The sequence below is a fragment of the Plectropomus leopardus genome, chromosome 15 (genome assembly GCF_026936395.1).
Source record: "Plectropomus leopardus strain MGB_pleo_1.0 chromosome 15, ASM2693639v1, whole genome shotgun sequence".
Taxonomy (NCBI): domain Eukaryota; kingdom Metazoa; phylum Chordata; class Actinopteri; order Perciformes; family Serranidae; genus Plectropomus; species Plectropomus leopardus.
Window position 1 is genome coordinate 19,986,957 of NC_142190.1, and position 15,552 is coordinate 20,002,508.

At 39.2% G+C, this 15,552-nt stretch overlaps 2 protein-coding genes and 1 long non-coding RNA gene across 6 annotated transcripts in view; 1 reads left to right on the forward strand and 2 right to left on the reverse strand.

Annotated features, from left to right (window-relative positions):
• Window positions 1-1,629, reverse strand: part of LOC121952446 (olfactory receptor 5K4-like) — a 130,206-nt gene extending 128,577 nt beyond the window's left edge. For 3 of the 4 annotated variants that reach the window (XR_015778990.1, XR_015778989.1, XM_088088842.1), the window contains exon 1: window positions 1,513-1,629. The gene's annotated coding sequence lies outside the window, so the exon portion shown is untranslated. Of the gene's footprint in view, window positions 1-1,355 lie in introns of all 4 variants that reach the window. The other variant, XM_088088843.1, reaches the window with a different exon arrangement.
• A 4,773-nt stretch (window positions 1,630-6,402) lies between these two features.
• On the forward strand, window positions 6,403-7,114 carry LOC148187288 (uncharacterized). Its single transcript, XR_015778860.1, has 2 exons — window positions 6,403-6,993; window positions 7,031-7,114. It is a non-coding gene; the product is annotated as an uncharacterized LOC148187288 (long non-coding RNA).
• Window positions 7,041-15,552, reverse strand: part of ubl3a (ubiquitin-like 3a) — a 43,499-nt gene continuing 34,987 nt past the window's right edge. Inside the window, exons 2-5 of the mRNA XM_042499178.2 lie at window positions 14,935-15,043; window positions 11,654-11,740; window positions 9,160-9,237; window positions 7,041-7,273 (exon numbers count right to left, since the gene is read on the reverse strand). Of these exons, the coding sequence (XP_042355112.1) occupies window positions 7,221-7,273; window positions 9,160-9,237; window positions 11,654-11,740; window positions 14,935-15,043 (327 nt within the window). The 3' untranslated portion in view covers window positions 7,041-7,220. The remainder of the gene's footprint in view (window positions 7,274-9,159; window positions 9,238-11,653; window positions 11,741-14,934; window positions 15,044-15,552) is intronic.

Below are 15,552 nucleotides of genomic sequence, written 5' to 3' on the forward strand. Positions count from 1 at the left end.
AGGTGAGCAAAATTTTGGCCACAAGGGAGAAAAAATATATCAGAAAAAACTGGCAGACTCAACCGTAAATCACCAGCTTTTCAGTTATGGCTGATGTGTTAGCAAACACACACATAACAAATGATATGAGTCACCTTATAAATGAAAATTGATACATTTTCTGTCCATGTGTAGGATTCAGGAGGATATATTTGCAGAAATTAAATATAAAATAATAACTTGTTTTTCTTTAATGTATAATCACCTGACTCAAATGACCCCACCTCTAGGTAAGGTCATCTGAGTTTTCAAGTTTTTAACATCGGCCACCATAGCAAGAAGCCTACCTGTAACGGAGGGGTGTCGCAGAATCAATTATATATATGCAACATGAAAATGCTTTATTCAGTGTTTTTACCAGTTTAAATAACCACGTTGGGAGACTTCAGCTCCTGATAAAAAAAAACTCTTAAACATCTGGATCTCAAAAGTTATCAGAGGAAAAAGGGGAGCACACATTAGCAAGTGTTGGACAACATGCCAAACAGCGTCCAGTGTGCAATGAATTGTAACTGAAACTGCTAAATCACCGAATCTGAGAGGAAGAGACAACTGCAGATTATTTGTCTCCACTAAAAATAGCATGAGTGTGGTGATTCGCCTGACTGACGTGCCAAACAACATATGAGAAACATTGATCCATAGCAGGAAACTTCTTTATCCAATGTGTTTAAATCACCAGCTCCATTTGTTTTGGAGAGGAAGAGACCTCTGCGTATAATTCATCTCCTCGTAAAAACCTTCTGAACAATGAACACTGAAGAAATTCTAACCTGGAGAAGTTTCAGCTGGCTGCAATCTGCAAACCTCACCACTGGACGCCACTAAACCTCCCTAAATCTTACACACTTGGCCTTTTAAAGGCAAGCATCCAAACAAGAGAAAGACTTAACAAATGGCAACATAACATGAGGGGTTTCTTTAAAAACTACATGTATTTTTTGTATGTGTTACCGTGTAGTTAGGGACCTTTCCCGGGGCATTTTGTCATTACATGAAAGGCACAGGTATAATCAATCGTATAAAAGTTTGTCACTGTTTCCTGTGTCTTTGTCACACTGTTTACATTTTATATTGTCAAAAACCAGACCAACACAGAAACACCACAGCAGACATCTTCATAACTGAGTAGCTAAAACTAGTTTTAGTTTCGCATTTTAGCTTGAAAATACATTTAATACTTTGTTTGTCATTAAAATAGTCGACCATTATTATTTATGAATTGACTAACTGTTTAATGGACCGACCGTTTCAAGTCAGTGAAAATGAAGCTGTGAAATAACCTTTTTTTTCTCCAAAAACTGAAAGCTACACACCTGAGGCTGGGTTTTTAACAGTCTTTGAAGTCTCCATGCTACCAACGTGGATTAACTCCAGCTTTGGTACGTTGGTGCACTACAGGTTTTGTAGCCTATGTATCTTAATAAATTAAATTAGGGGACTGTCCTGTACTACAAAACAAGTTCAACATACCCTGAATGTATTTTCCTTGACTGTCTTGTCTAAGCCACAACCGGAATCACGTTTAGCGGTCCTACGACGAATATCAACTCGGTATATCCGGATATCAGCAGGTGTTCTCAATCAATTCACGAGCGCGTTCACGTAGGTGAGGGGGCGGGGTTTGTAGCATGTGACCAATCGCAAACGTGGACCAGTCCACTTGCAGCAGAGCGGCCTATTTTAAAAAGGAAGTGCAAAATATAAAACAAAACAAACAAAGCAAAAGCTTGAAAGTTCATTGCTCCTCCTTTTTTCCTGATTGGGTTTAAGATTTGAAATTTTTATATGCACACAAAATACTTTTTTTCTTGCAAATGTTGGTCTCAACTTTGTTCAAATCAGTGTTAGCCATAATGAAATTGACATTTGCTAACTCGCATGTTTTTTTAATGTCTGGGCCCCTATTTACAAGCTTTGAATATTTATCAGGGTGTCCCATTTCACATGTCTAATTCTACTTAAATCATGTTTGTTTTTATATTTCGATCAACTCTGTGAATAAACAAACAAACAAACAGGGGGGAGCAGGAGAAGCATGGAATATGTTAGCTGATATATATATACGTATATATATATATATATATATATATATACGTATATATATATATGATGCAGAAGTGGCTGTCACGTTCTAAGTAATGGTTGTCATGAACATAGGAACATGACATGACATGAAAAAAAGGACCACCGTAATTAAATGAGATGTGAAGTGATCTGCAGTTACAATTATTGCAAACATAAGATCTATTAAATATTAAACAGGAACTTATAAAATACTTTAAATATTACACAGAAGGACACAAATGGCATCATAGCTTTATTTCAAAGTTATAATAAACGCAATGAAATGTGCAAAAGGGCGAATGATCAATATGCTTGGAAAAAAAAAACAAGAAATGTAACAACATAACAACTATGTAACAATAACTGCAACACTTTGTAGTTTAAAATGTAGATAATAAGGTGATTACTTTCACCTCAACAGAAACCCACCTACTGTAACCATAGACTGTATGTATTCAGTCTTTGACTGCAACATAATGGTGGTAGATTTCATTCAAAGCGCCCTCTACTGTGTGTTCATAGCACCAGTGGTTATTAAAGTTGCTGTACAGCAATTTGGCCACAAGATGGTGACATCCTCAAACTTTACCTCGCTGAGCAAAGACAAGCAGCATATCTTGCCATGCTGTTTGGCTTATGTTTGGTGAATACTGCACCATAGTGATATTTCTGCCCATATAATCCATTCAGACATCAGTAATGAAGGTGTGACTGTAGCTTTAAAGAAGGGATCTCCCTGTACAGGCTGACCCTGTCTGACCTGTTTTATTAATGTTTACAGTCTAGCCATATACTCAAATGCCGCTGTTGTTAACATCACATATTTAAAGATGGTGCAAAATGTTTACTCTAGCAGAGTGCCTTTGAAACAATCATTTGTCTGTATAAAGAGAGTAGTGTATTGTTCAGAGGCCGGGCAGCCGCAGCAATACCGAGCGGCTTAATGTCACACAAACAGAATGTGCCGCTCTGAGTGGTACTACTGTAAGTGTGTGTGTGTGTGTGTGTGTGTGTGTGTGTGTGTGTGTGTGTGTGTGTGTGTGTGTGAGTGTGTGTGTGTGTGAATAACAGAAGAATACTTGTATTCATGTCACTGCCCGGACACAGCTTGACTGCGAGGAGGAGACGAGGGAGGGATGAAAACAGGGAGGAAGAGAGGAAAAACCTACACAGGAGGCAACATAAGTCCAGTCACCAACTTATGCTTAAAAAAAAATATTAAAAAACTGTTTTTAATAAATCAGAGTTAACCTCAAACTATACCTGCCATGTCACAAAACGCAGTGATATCCCAAGAATTTGATTTTTTACTTATTCAATTTAATTGTCCCCACAGTAATGTAACATCTCTTGTTTGCTCAATGTGTCATCATCAAAATACGTGTATGTGTACGTGTCAAGTGAGGCTTGACACATCTGAAAAAGTACTCTCAGGAAGGCAGGCTGAACTGTACAATATGTTCCTCTCTGTTCTTCCTGCTGCACTTTGGCCTACTGACAGTTGTACAAACTGGACAAGTGACTTAACAACATCACATGGTTGTTACAGAAAAATGACGCATTAAGACTTTATCAGTCTCATCTTTATTGAAAGTTGAGCGAGCAGGAAGTGTTCCTCTTTGGAAAAGCATTGTCCTTAACAGTTCACAGCTGACTGTCCCTCATGCGAGTTGTTTGCTGATGAGATTTGTCTTAACTGCAAAGTAACAATTTCAGCTATGAGCTGACTTAACACTGGCATTGCAAGTACTAATGAACAGTCTTTATCAGGTAAGAGTCTGGTGGCTGTTAACTCCCAAGATTTACATTCCTACACACAGAGCTGGAATCTAAAAATTCACATTCACATTCACTCAAGTGCTACTCAGGAACACTTTTGAGTTGCCTGTTCCTTACTTAAGTGTTTTTATTCCATGCTACTTTAAGCTTCTACTCCATTACATTTTTTTGCACCACTATACATCTGACACTAGAGTTATTTCACAAATAAATCTTAACATGTGATAATTTTGTTCAGTGGTAGGGTTGTGAGATGATTAATGGAGCAGGAAATAAGTTTTTCTCATATACTTCTTTTTGTAAAATAATGGATAATTTAACATCGTTGGGCTAATTTGAGAAATTTAGAGGGTGTGTGATGTCCGCATGTTTTCTTGCTGACAAGTCAGCATTTATAATGTGACTAAATCAGTCATTTTTGGAAGGTACTTTTTGCAGCGTCGCCAGGCACTGAGTTTGGTTGATCATGGTTTAAAGAGTTTATTTTTTCGGATAGGCCTTCACCATGTATGTATGATGTACCACTTCCAAAATGGTACATTTTGCATAGTGAGTACTTATCTTTTTATACTTTTAGTCCATTTTACACATTACTTTTACTTAGGTAAAATTTGAAGGGATATTTTTACACTGTTCAGTCACGTTGCACTTAAAGTTTACATCCATGTCTGTAAAAACATGGTTGCTCCACACACATCCATGAACAAACGAATGTATAAATGAGACTTGGATTATACTGCATGAGTTGTGGTTGAGTTTAACAGATGTTTTGATGTCGTTTTGCTGTTGTTAAACATGCTCCCCAATCCATCAGTACATCAATGTTTGCCATTTTCCATGGAGGCATGCAAGAAAACAAAGTTTTCTTCACAAGTTCCCTTCACAAGTTCAAGGTAACAGCAAGATTAAGTGATGAACACAGTGACTTTGTGGGTGAAGTATTCATGTAAGTGATACATTCCTCTTTCCTGTTATGTTGCAAAACATGGCCATCAATCGCTGTCAGTGTTGAACTATTCCAGTTTTACAGCAGTTTTGCTGTCAGATTTCCGCGTGTTTGTAAGTCATTCTAGGAGTATAAAGTTAAATCATCCTAATTTTAAACTCCCTTTTTCCTGACTCAGGCTGTTTCCCAGCAGACTATAAAAACGATTTCAGCAGAAATACTTCACAAACACTTCCATGTTGTCATCAGTGAGTTGAACATTTGTTTAGTCAGCTAAAACGACTTTATGCGTCCGCTGAAATTGTTGTTTACTGTCAGGTGACGGTCAACAGCAGGCTGTCAAAATCAGGTGATACTCGAGAACTTTACAATTTAAGTCACGACAAAAGGCATTTGCACTTCAATAACCTTTATTTAGTTTACAGATGTATTCCATTTTGAAGTTTGAAGGGGGAGAGGGAGCATTAGTGCTATTTACAATTGGTTTGAAAATGTTTATCTCTGTACAGATTTGAACCCTGATCAATATAAACAACATTTTTTTTAAGACCTAGTGCTGTTACAAAGCGATTCCTTAAAGCAAAAAACCACAAAGAAAAAAAGGATTACATTAAATTATAAACAAATGAAAAAAAACATAATAAAAGAGCACAGAAGAAAGAAAATAAAAATACAGTCTGTCAATGATTAGGGAGGTTTTGCTGCTGTTAAGCACAAGACATTGTCAGCGAGTGACTGTGAACTGGCTAGAAGCTAACCATATACACAATCGTAGACTAAACACCAATATACTGTATATCAACAAGATCTAGAGTCATCATGTTCTATATAAGATTCATATTAAATATATTCTACACGTTACCTTAGTCTGGAACATTACTTCCATTGGAAAAATATAAAATAAAACAATAGAACTTTTTATACATTTTTATTAATAATCTGATGAAGGAGCACATGCTTCAGTTGTGCAAAATGGACTTATTAATGCAGAGAGAGAATTAAGGAGAGTAAGAGGCGAATTAAGACAAATAAGGAACATTTTTATTCCGCGTTAATTTCCCTGCTTGGACAGCAATTTGTGGGAGAGATCCTTCATAACACTGTTAAAAAAAGGAGCCTTTCCTCTGTGAGAGAAGGATGGTGCATCAGGGAAGGAAGAAAACTGACATGACGTTTTTAATAATCACAACACTGGTCGGTCAGTAAAATGCACGGACTGTCAAAACACAGTCACAAATGTCATGGACAAACAAATAACCAAAGCAACACCACCAACACTGGTTGTTTGTCTATTTGTTTGTTTGTTAGGCTTTGTTTGGCTAAGAAAATGACAACTGAAAGATGTAGGACGTGTTCTGTCTCTACAGCGCTCGGCAGACAAAAAGGAATATTTTCTCTCTTGTGACCTTTAAGGGCACACGCAGAGAAGGGCAGTAAAAAGGACACAGGTGTGTGTGTGTGTGTGTGTGTGTGTGTGTGTGTGTGTGTGTGTGTGTGTGTGTGTGTGTGTGTGTGTGTGTGTGTGTGTGTGTGTGTGTGTGTGTGTGTGTGTGTGTCCTGGTTTGAGTTCTCTGATCAGGCACATCTAAGCTTCGTCTGCTGCACCGAGGGAGATCACACAAGCACATATGGTTGTATGTGTAGACAGGATGTCATTGTGTGTGTGTGTGTGTGTGTGTGTGTGTGTGTGTGTGTGTGTGTGTGTGTGCGCATGCGTATGTGTGTTGGCATGTTGGCGAGTTGTTAGTGGTTAAAAGTCTCAGCAGTCTGTATGAGAAAACAAGGCCACACACACGAACTTGGGCACCCCATTACTATGACAACCATCTAAGATGAGTTAGAAATGGACTTTAGACAGACCGGCTGAGGATGGCGAGACAAGGTGTGTGTTTTTGTTGTGTGTTTTTGTTGTGTGTGTATGTGTGAGTGTGTGTGTGTATGTGTGAGTGTGTGTGTGTTTGTGTGCGTTTGTGGCAGAAGGCTTAAAAAGGTGTGCATTAAGAAAACAAAAACACATGCAGATCCAGTTCCTTCCACTAATTTTCAGTTATGACAACAAATCAAGTACAACAAAGGAATCAACTCTATCATTAATCAATTTCCTGCTCCCAGCTCTGCGTCCTGAATCAGCCTGAGCCTGCTGTCTTTCTATATGTGTGTGTGTGTGTGTGTGAGTGTGTGTGTGTGTGTGTGTGGGAGGGGGGTAGAAGTGTGTGTGTGTGTGTGTGTGTGTGTGTGTGTGTGTGTGTGTGTGTGTGTGTGTGTGTGTGTCTGTATGCATATCCGCATTGTGGACAGGCTCCAGGACAGGGGACAAGCTCATTAGGTTCAGGATGTTGAGGGCGAGAACGGATGAGAAGGATGGAGGGCCGGCGGCGGTGGTGTGTATTTACAGAATGACACAGCAGTTACTCTCCCCGGTCTTCTCTCTATTCCTCTGACCTGAGAACACAGAAACATCATCATCAAGACAAACACAGTCAGACAAGGTCATCCTCCAACAAGGTGCTTCGTTGGCCGGTTAATACAAGCACACATTCCCAGTAGATTACTTTGTAACACCGCTGAACGTTATATTTCTACTGTTTCCTTTGCAATTGTTGTAATGAAACATGATTGTACCCGACTTATATCAGAATTGTATCAGTTAAATCAGATTTGGCTGTTTAGTACCAATACTCAACTATTTGTTGTTTTTTTTTTTTGCACAACAAGTTTGATAGTCTGAACAGGGTTCAGAGAGACATTTAGGGTGACAGTGACGTTCACATTGTATAGTAAACATGTCAAGTTAGTCCTCTGAGCTAGTGTGTGCTAGCTATGCAAACAATGGATGGGAGATGTGCAACATTTTGCCAAAACTGGTAAGCAAACAAAAGCCAGAGACAAGTAACAGGTAAGACAGGTAAATTGAAAATGGCAATTGGGGGATTTTTCGATGTGCAGACTGCTGGAGCCAGGGACCAAACTCCCAATCTTCTGATAGTGGAGGATCTGCTCTACTTCCTATTAAGTTGCTGTGAGCTGTAAATTCACCACTTAAAGGCAGAAGGCAAAAGATATCTTTATCTCAGAGCCTGATGGGGCAGCGCCTCTCTTCCTCCAGGTACCTGTTTCTGTCTCACTCAGACTCACTGTGGGTCTGTGTCTGCAGCTGTCTTTGGCATAGAACAGCATGAGAGTGAGGAACGCTCACTCTGCAGCTAAATCACAAGATGACCCACTTTGCACTTTAAACTTTGGAGTGAGTGTGTGTGTATATAAAGGCACTTTGTCATGACATTCATAGGAGCCCTTATACATTAATACTACTGTGGATTACATTATTTTTTAATGTATTTATTATTATTGTTAATTCATTCATTTCTTTATTATCACATTTTATGTTTTTCTGTATTTTGTCTCAGTCTGTGTTGTTGTGATGTCTTGTTTTGGATTACTGACTTTCCTGTATGAACAATAGATCTACCCTTGGGTACTACTAAAGAAACTTTGATCCTTGAACCTTAAAATCACGGGACCGAAACATCCCCGAAAGTACACTGCTAAATGACTGACAGAAAAAAAACACACACTTAAAAACATGCGCTCCACTGAAGGTTTTTCAACTGACGATTACAATCTTTGACTTTCAGGGGCAACCCTACAATAAAAAGTAAAATAGGTAATACTGTAGATAGATAATAAATAAAACAGCTGGAAAATCCTCTCTCATGTTATCGGAAACTGCATTGCAGCATTTTATCAGACTCGTTGATCTGTGACGCTTCCTGGAGAGCATGTCATGTCTCACCGGTGCTCGAGGCAACACGTCCACTTCCTCCTGCTGTTAGACTGGTATAACTTAGACAGTTTCATAAAAGCAAAGACTGAACGCTAAAAAGTCTACCACTGAATCTCTAGACATCTAAGAATTAAAAGCTTTGTCAACTGAGGTCATTATTTATTTTATCTTACTTTACCTTTATTTTGCCCAGAATGCAAAGCAAACTGAGGAAAGTCAATAGAGTGCTTTGTGCAACCCTAGATGTCCCTCTGAACTCTATTTAACTCTATTAGGTTAAAATCAGCCCCTGTCTCTACACACAATCACTTTCTATTATGCAGTCACAAAAAGAGACCTGTCCCCTAATATGATTTATATCAGCTGTATATTCTACACATTGTGTTGTGTCTTGGGGATACACTCAAAGGAGCCAATTATTTGCACCAGTGGCTGTTCCTAAAACAGAAGCCATGTGTGGCGATAAATAATGGCTGGGAGCAGAACGTTTAAAAGTTGTTCAGCGTGTGAAAAGGCCGACTGAAAGGAAAGAGGGGCTGGTTACCTTGGGAATTTGGCTCAGGCAAAGTCTCTCTGGCAACTAAATGCATCACTGTGGTCTTCCCCAAGGGCAGTTTGAGAGCTGGCGGGGGAGAAGTGAGAGACAGAGAGAGGGAGAGAGGATGCAAAGGTTATTCAGTGAGCTACAGCATGTATGTCTTTGCAAAGTCCTTCACCATCAGTATCATCCTAAACAGCTTTCTGAAACTGCAGAGTACAAATTATGCTACACTGGAAAGATGTGAGCTGCTGAAAAAATAATTGTCTATGGCTGAAGGTCTCATATATGACTGTGAGGTCATAATAATCTAATAATCTCCTACAAAAGCGGCCTGAAACGGCCAAGAAAGTAATCCTTTACATGAACCAAATATCTGAACTGAGTCAGGTTTTTTCACAGGATATGATTGTCTGTTCCCAAAAGCAATTCTGTAGTCAAAACCACCTAAACTGAGAAAAAAGTCATGACTGAGACTAGAGTATATCAAGGCTTAGAGAAGACCAGGACTAGGGCAGTGCGAGACCCACACTGTATGACACACTCTCAAGAAAATGTTAAACTTCAAATTGATTTGAAATATCCACATCCCCATAAAACCACCCACAGAAAACAAATGAAGATTCTTTTTCATTTGTTTTTTGTTTTCTCTTTTGTTGTCATAGTGTTTAAATGTGCTAATCAATGTGTTTTCATCCCAACTTGTCACATGCCGCTGTTTTGTCACATGTCAAAATATGACGTGCTGTGCACCCTCCTGCATCTGTTTTGGATGTTACATGCACAGTGGCTTTCCAAAGTACACTTCTGTTTTTACAGAAAATACACACGTTCTGTTTGTTTCATGCATACAGCCCTTTTCACCATGAACTTACAACATGCACTGTACATTTAATTGTTTTCTTTTTTTTTTTTTTTTTTTTTTTAAGTTTAGGCAACAAAAATCTGTGGTTAGGGTTAGAAAAAAACACCATGGCTTTGCTTATTAAGTGATTGTAACATCACGTGACAGGCATCACTATCAAACCATGCCACACATACAAGCACACTGTGCTGTTATTACAATAACTCAATTGACTGGTTTCAGGAAATGAACCGAGGGCTCCTCCAAGGACTTCCCTATATGGCCTTTTAGAGGTTTTTTTTACTACGGTTGCTGCTGTTGGCGTTTCAAAGTGTCACTGTCTGGTGAGTCTGGTGAGTGTTGTACCAACATGAAGGGTTCCTCTGTGCACCCATTTCTGATGTTGACATCCATTGACAAAGCGATGGTATTTGATGAGTTGGGTTGTTTGCAGCTGCGTCAACAACTGCTGCCATGTGATGCGTATCAGACTGTCGCTAAAGCTGCCTCAGAGTGTTGGTATCAGGCGCAGAGATCACTGACAAAGCGGCGGTATATGATGTGCTGGGAGTGGGGACGGGCTGTGTGTATGTGTCAGTGTAAATAATCAAAAGGCATTGCTGAGGTGAATTTAATGAGTGGGAATTTTAAAATCAGTTCATGTCACTGTCTGTTTGTGGTTTACAACTCATCAGTCACTTTGTGATGGCACTTGGGATGACACAATATCTTATTTCAAACATCTCGCCATGTCCTACTTTCAACTCCGTTACACCACAAAAATAATATTATGAGTATGATTTTCACTGTAGTCTCTATCTAAAGCTATCAAGCAGGTAACTTTTATAGCAAAATTGAAGGCAATCAATGGCTGCCAGGAAGAAAAGTAAAATGCATTCCACTCATATATCATATGATTTGTGTAACACCAATACTACTGTGATATTTGAAGAAAAAAATACGAAAGGTGCAACATTATAAAAACACCTTAAATTACATGCTGAGATGTAGTTAATGTCTTAGTTGTAGTTTGTATAACTGCTAAAACTCCCAATCAATATTATGTTTGCGTTCTTTTATACATGTGTGCCATGTCTGTATTTGTATTTCAAAACTGGGAATTTTGACTCGACTCCTCTGTGTCAGCGTGCAAACACGTTAAACCAACGATAGGGGAATTATCAGATAGATGGCAGTGATGGGATGCGTGTAAAAGGGTTAGGGGCAGCCATAAGCCCACTAACCACACAAAATACTAGTCATATCTAAATTGGGTTAAGTGGAGTAAAAAGCCTAAAAGCCAGGGGAAAGTGAAGTGGGCTGCTATACTCTTTTACTCTCCACTTTTCATTTTCACGCCCCCCTGCCCCCTCCCTTCCTGTCTCTTCTTTGTGCTGCTTGAGGTCTACTCTAACACCAGTCTTGCCCCTTTCCTGACCAGTCTCTTTCTCCTTTTTTTCCGTATTTCCTCTCCTCCCTCTCTCCGTCAAAGCAGGCTTGTCCAGAGCACTGAGGTACCTCTGTTCTGCGGCTCAGGAAAGAGATGAGAACAGCAAAGAACTTTCCAGCAACACACTGCTGTGATTTTATGCGCACGTCTATGAGCATGTAAGGATTTTTTTTTGGAGGGGGGGTGTACTTTCTGTGTTTTCTCACCTCCTAGTGTTACGTTGCCGTGTAGAAACCGGCCCTGGTAGATCAGCCTCAGGATGTTAGGACTGCTGACCTGCTCTTCCTCCCAGTCTGTAAGAAAAAACGGAGCAGAGGCAGATAGAAGACAGTTGAAGAGAAAATCTGACATGGAGAAAAACAAGCTTTACATATTTAACCTTGCTCATCTCTTCTTTGTTTTCTTCCTCATTGTCTTTGAAAGTTGTATTCTTTTGTCTTAATCATATTATTTTACTGTTTTTTTCATAAAACACAATCATTATTATGATACAATCTATAAACTGAGAACACATCAGTGTGATAATGATGTTTCACGACCTTTAAAGTACTACCTGAGGTTGAAAATGCTTTAAAAACCACAATGACAGTCAGTTTCTCAGTGAACGTTGTTAACGGGGGTTCCTAAACTCTGGTTTAACAGCTTAGAAAAGAACAGAAGGAATTTAATTGTTGAGGGGCTCTGAATAAATTCAGAAGAGCAGATAGGATTTCAAAAAACTCAATGCCAGTGTCTCTTTCTGGAAATCATGACCAGGTCACTCAAGATAATCCACAGACCTCATTGTGCGCGGTTTCATGTAGGAAGTTTCAAACCAGCCCACCAAACATATCACCGCCATGCAGAAGGAAGTGTGCATCTACCTCTAGCTCACTGAGCACCACTGAGTTAGCTAATGTTACAGCTCAGCCAAGAAAGATGCCATTAATTTTTACATCTCACCCTGTCTTGAGCTTGAGCCTCTCAACCATGAATAAATGCACACCTCCTTCTGCATGGCGATACAGTTGGCGGGTGTAGCTCAGTAGAAATAAAGTAGTTTCTACTTGAAACTGCTGACACTAAGGTCTGTGGATTATCTTGAATAACCAGGTCATGATTTCTGGAAAGAAACAGACATTGTTGCTGAGTTTTTCAAATGTATTTTTTGGCACTTTGAGCACCACAAACCGAGTGCCATCTACTTCCATTATATTGTAGAAAAGGCAGACATCTCTTCGGCCAATATCTCCAACATTCGTTGACTCACACCAAAACAATCTAGACTGATAAATAGCACTAGAGGTAAGAGAAACGGTGTGTATATATAATCTTAGGGTGAACTATCCCTTTAAACGACCATTTAGCCCTCTCTTACAGTATAAAATACTGTAAACAGTGTAGTGAAAAGAAATGAGTCATCGCATGGTGAAAGAAGAAGACCACCAGCAACCGCACTGTAGATATTTTAAGACAGTTAGAGCCTTTATTTTAGATCATTATATGCAGCGTGTATAATATGTGGGCTTTGTGGGACGCACTGCAGAATGTGAGAAAGCAGGAAAGCAAAAGAGGAACACGAGGTGTGGCTTGGGAAGAGCTGCAGACAAAAGTGAAGGCATTAAATGAGAGAGAAAACAGCAGGGGGAGTTGCACAGCAGCAGCGTCTGGCCACCAGATGTTTGTCTCCGGCTAAGCGAAGGGTGTTGGTGCTGAGTGCCTGCTCTGGGTCTCACGGGGTTCAGATCTGTTGACTAGGAGGAACAATTCCAAAAACTGACAGGACTGAAAGGGAAAGTGCAGGAGAATCTACAGTAAAAATGATAGTTTTTCATGCACTTTAGGCTCCTCCAAAAAATGGACTACACTCGCAGCACCCTGGGAAAAGGTGCTCAGATCTGAAGGTGGTGCAAGTTCAGCAGTGAATTCTAACACTGGTGTAGCAGCAGTGAGGGAGTGGGTGTATTACAGAAAGGAGGAGGCTACACTGCGAATCCACATTCCTGTATGCAATGATAATCAGGCTGAAAGGAGGAGTGCGCTCTAATTACCCTACACCAAAGATTGGCATGTTCCTACACTGCTGTATAGACCTACATGTAAGTAATTAGCAGCGGGTTTGAATGTGATCTCAGCTCTCTGATGCAGTGTGGCTCCTCAGCTGCCTTTATCTTTGTTTTAGAAAGTACAGTCAAGATAAGTCTGATTGTCTGGTTTCCAACTGCATTAGCAGCTAAAATGGTAGCAATTATAGCTTGTGCAAACACTCCGCAGCTGTGCTTATGCAGTGTGATGTATTACAAAATAACACAACATGGGTCTACTGTATTTATGTGCAGGGATGTAGGAAAATAGCAAATGCCCCAGTACGTTAACCTGAACTCCACATACCAAAGTCCGATCAGAAATCAGTTGAAGCAGCTTTGGAAAATCCAAATAGTTTGACAACAGATTTTTTGATTGGGCCAGGCAATATGATAATATATATGGATATCGTGATTAGAGGTGTAACAGTACTTTGATATAATGACACATAGTTTCAGCGATCAACAATCCAGTATTATTGATGCAAAGTGAAAACATACCGGTAGATACAGAACTTCATTTTTAAGATACGTCTATTTTGAAATCTCCATGGCACGTGAGTGTCATCAGTCTGTGTGCTAGCGTCAGGCAGATAATGGGAAGCAGCCAAGAAAAAGATAATAAAGGATATTTACTGATATCGTCTTATACCGATCGCAGGGTTCTGAATAAAGTCAAAAAGAAACAGTAGCGTGGCAGACTTTGTGATATCAGCAAATATCATATTGTTTTCCAAAGAATCAATATATTGTATCACGATTAAAACTGTGATTTGTTGCATCAAACACATATGTTCTTTTCTAACTTTAGACACTGGTTGCAGTTTACACAAGCAGCACATTCATTGTTTTTATTATTGCTGTATTTCTATTTTATATTTTATACTTTTACATACCTTGTATACCTACTTATTTCTACTTTCTAAAATTACAGAGCCACTGTAATGAACCACAATTTCCCCCTGGAGATCAATAAAGTATTTCTGATTCTGATTTACACCCCTAATTATTAAATGAGACTGGACAGCTGAATGTTTTAGATTTTGAATATCACGATATTGTAAATGTTGTCTCTTCCTGTTTTTGAAGGCTGCATTACAGTAAAGTGATCTAATTTTCTGAACTTGACAGACTATCTAGCTGTTTTGTTTGTCTTTACCGACATAGTCATTATATTCACATTACTGATGATTATTTATCAAAAATCTGCGTAAATATTTTCTGAAAGCACCAATAGACAACCCTACAATATTGTTGCAATATCGATATCAAGGAATTTAGTCAAAAATATTGTGATATTTAATTTTCTCTATAACCCCAAGCCCCAATTGTGGATGTGTGACGGCATTTGAAATTAATGGTGCCCAAAAGTAGGACTATATGTTTTGTCTGAACATTAAGAAATAACAGGGATAGCCACTCACCCATCGGCCAGTTGTCATAGACGTGTTTGGCGATGTCCGCTGCCGAGTCGTTGGGGGAGAACAGGAACTCTTTTGTCTTTCCGCTGACTAAAATAAGCCGCAGGTTTATCTGCAACACAGATAAAAAATAAAAACACAGGTATGTGAGAACAGTGTGTGAGAAACATTACTGGACAACATAAGCAGCTGTCCCATATGTCACATTAAACGCAGTCAAATCAGGAAGCTCGCAGGTTCAAGGGAAGCACTTTAATAGGAAACAGGAGAAGGACGTGAGGACCCTGAGGACCGTCCTTCCGCAGGATTAACTCCCATCTGTCTCTTCAACTTCCTGTATCTCTCATCTCTCTAACTCTCTGTTTTTATCTGTGGTTCACAATTTTGTCACCTCTAGCAGTTTGTCACCTTCTCACTTTAACCATTCACAAACCAGACGTCTCGTCTTATTGTGTTCCATAAAATCCAATGTATAATAATAATATTCATAATAGTGTGAATATATCCTGTTTCTATTTCAATACTTATGATAGAAATTTACTCATTTAACTGACAATTAGAGGCTTTGTGCACATCCTGTCAACTATCTGCTTTTCTCCTTTTATACGCCAACAGCATTTT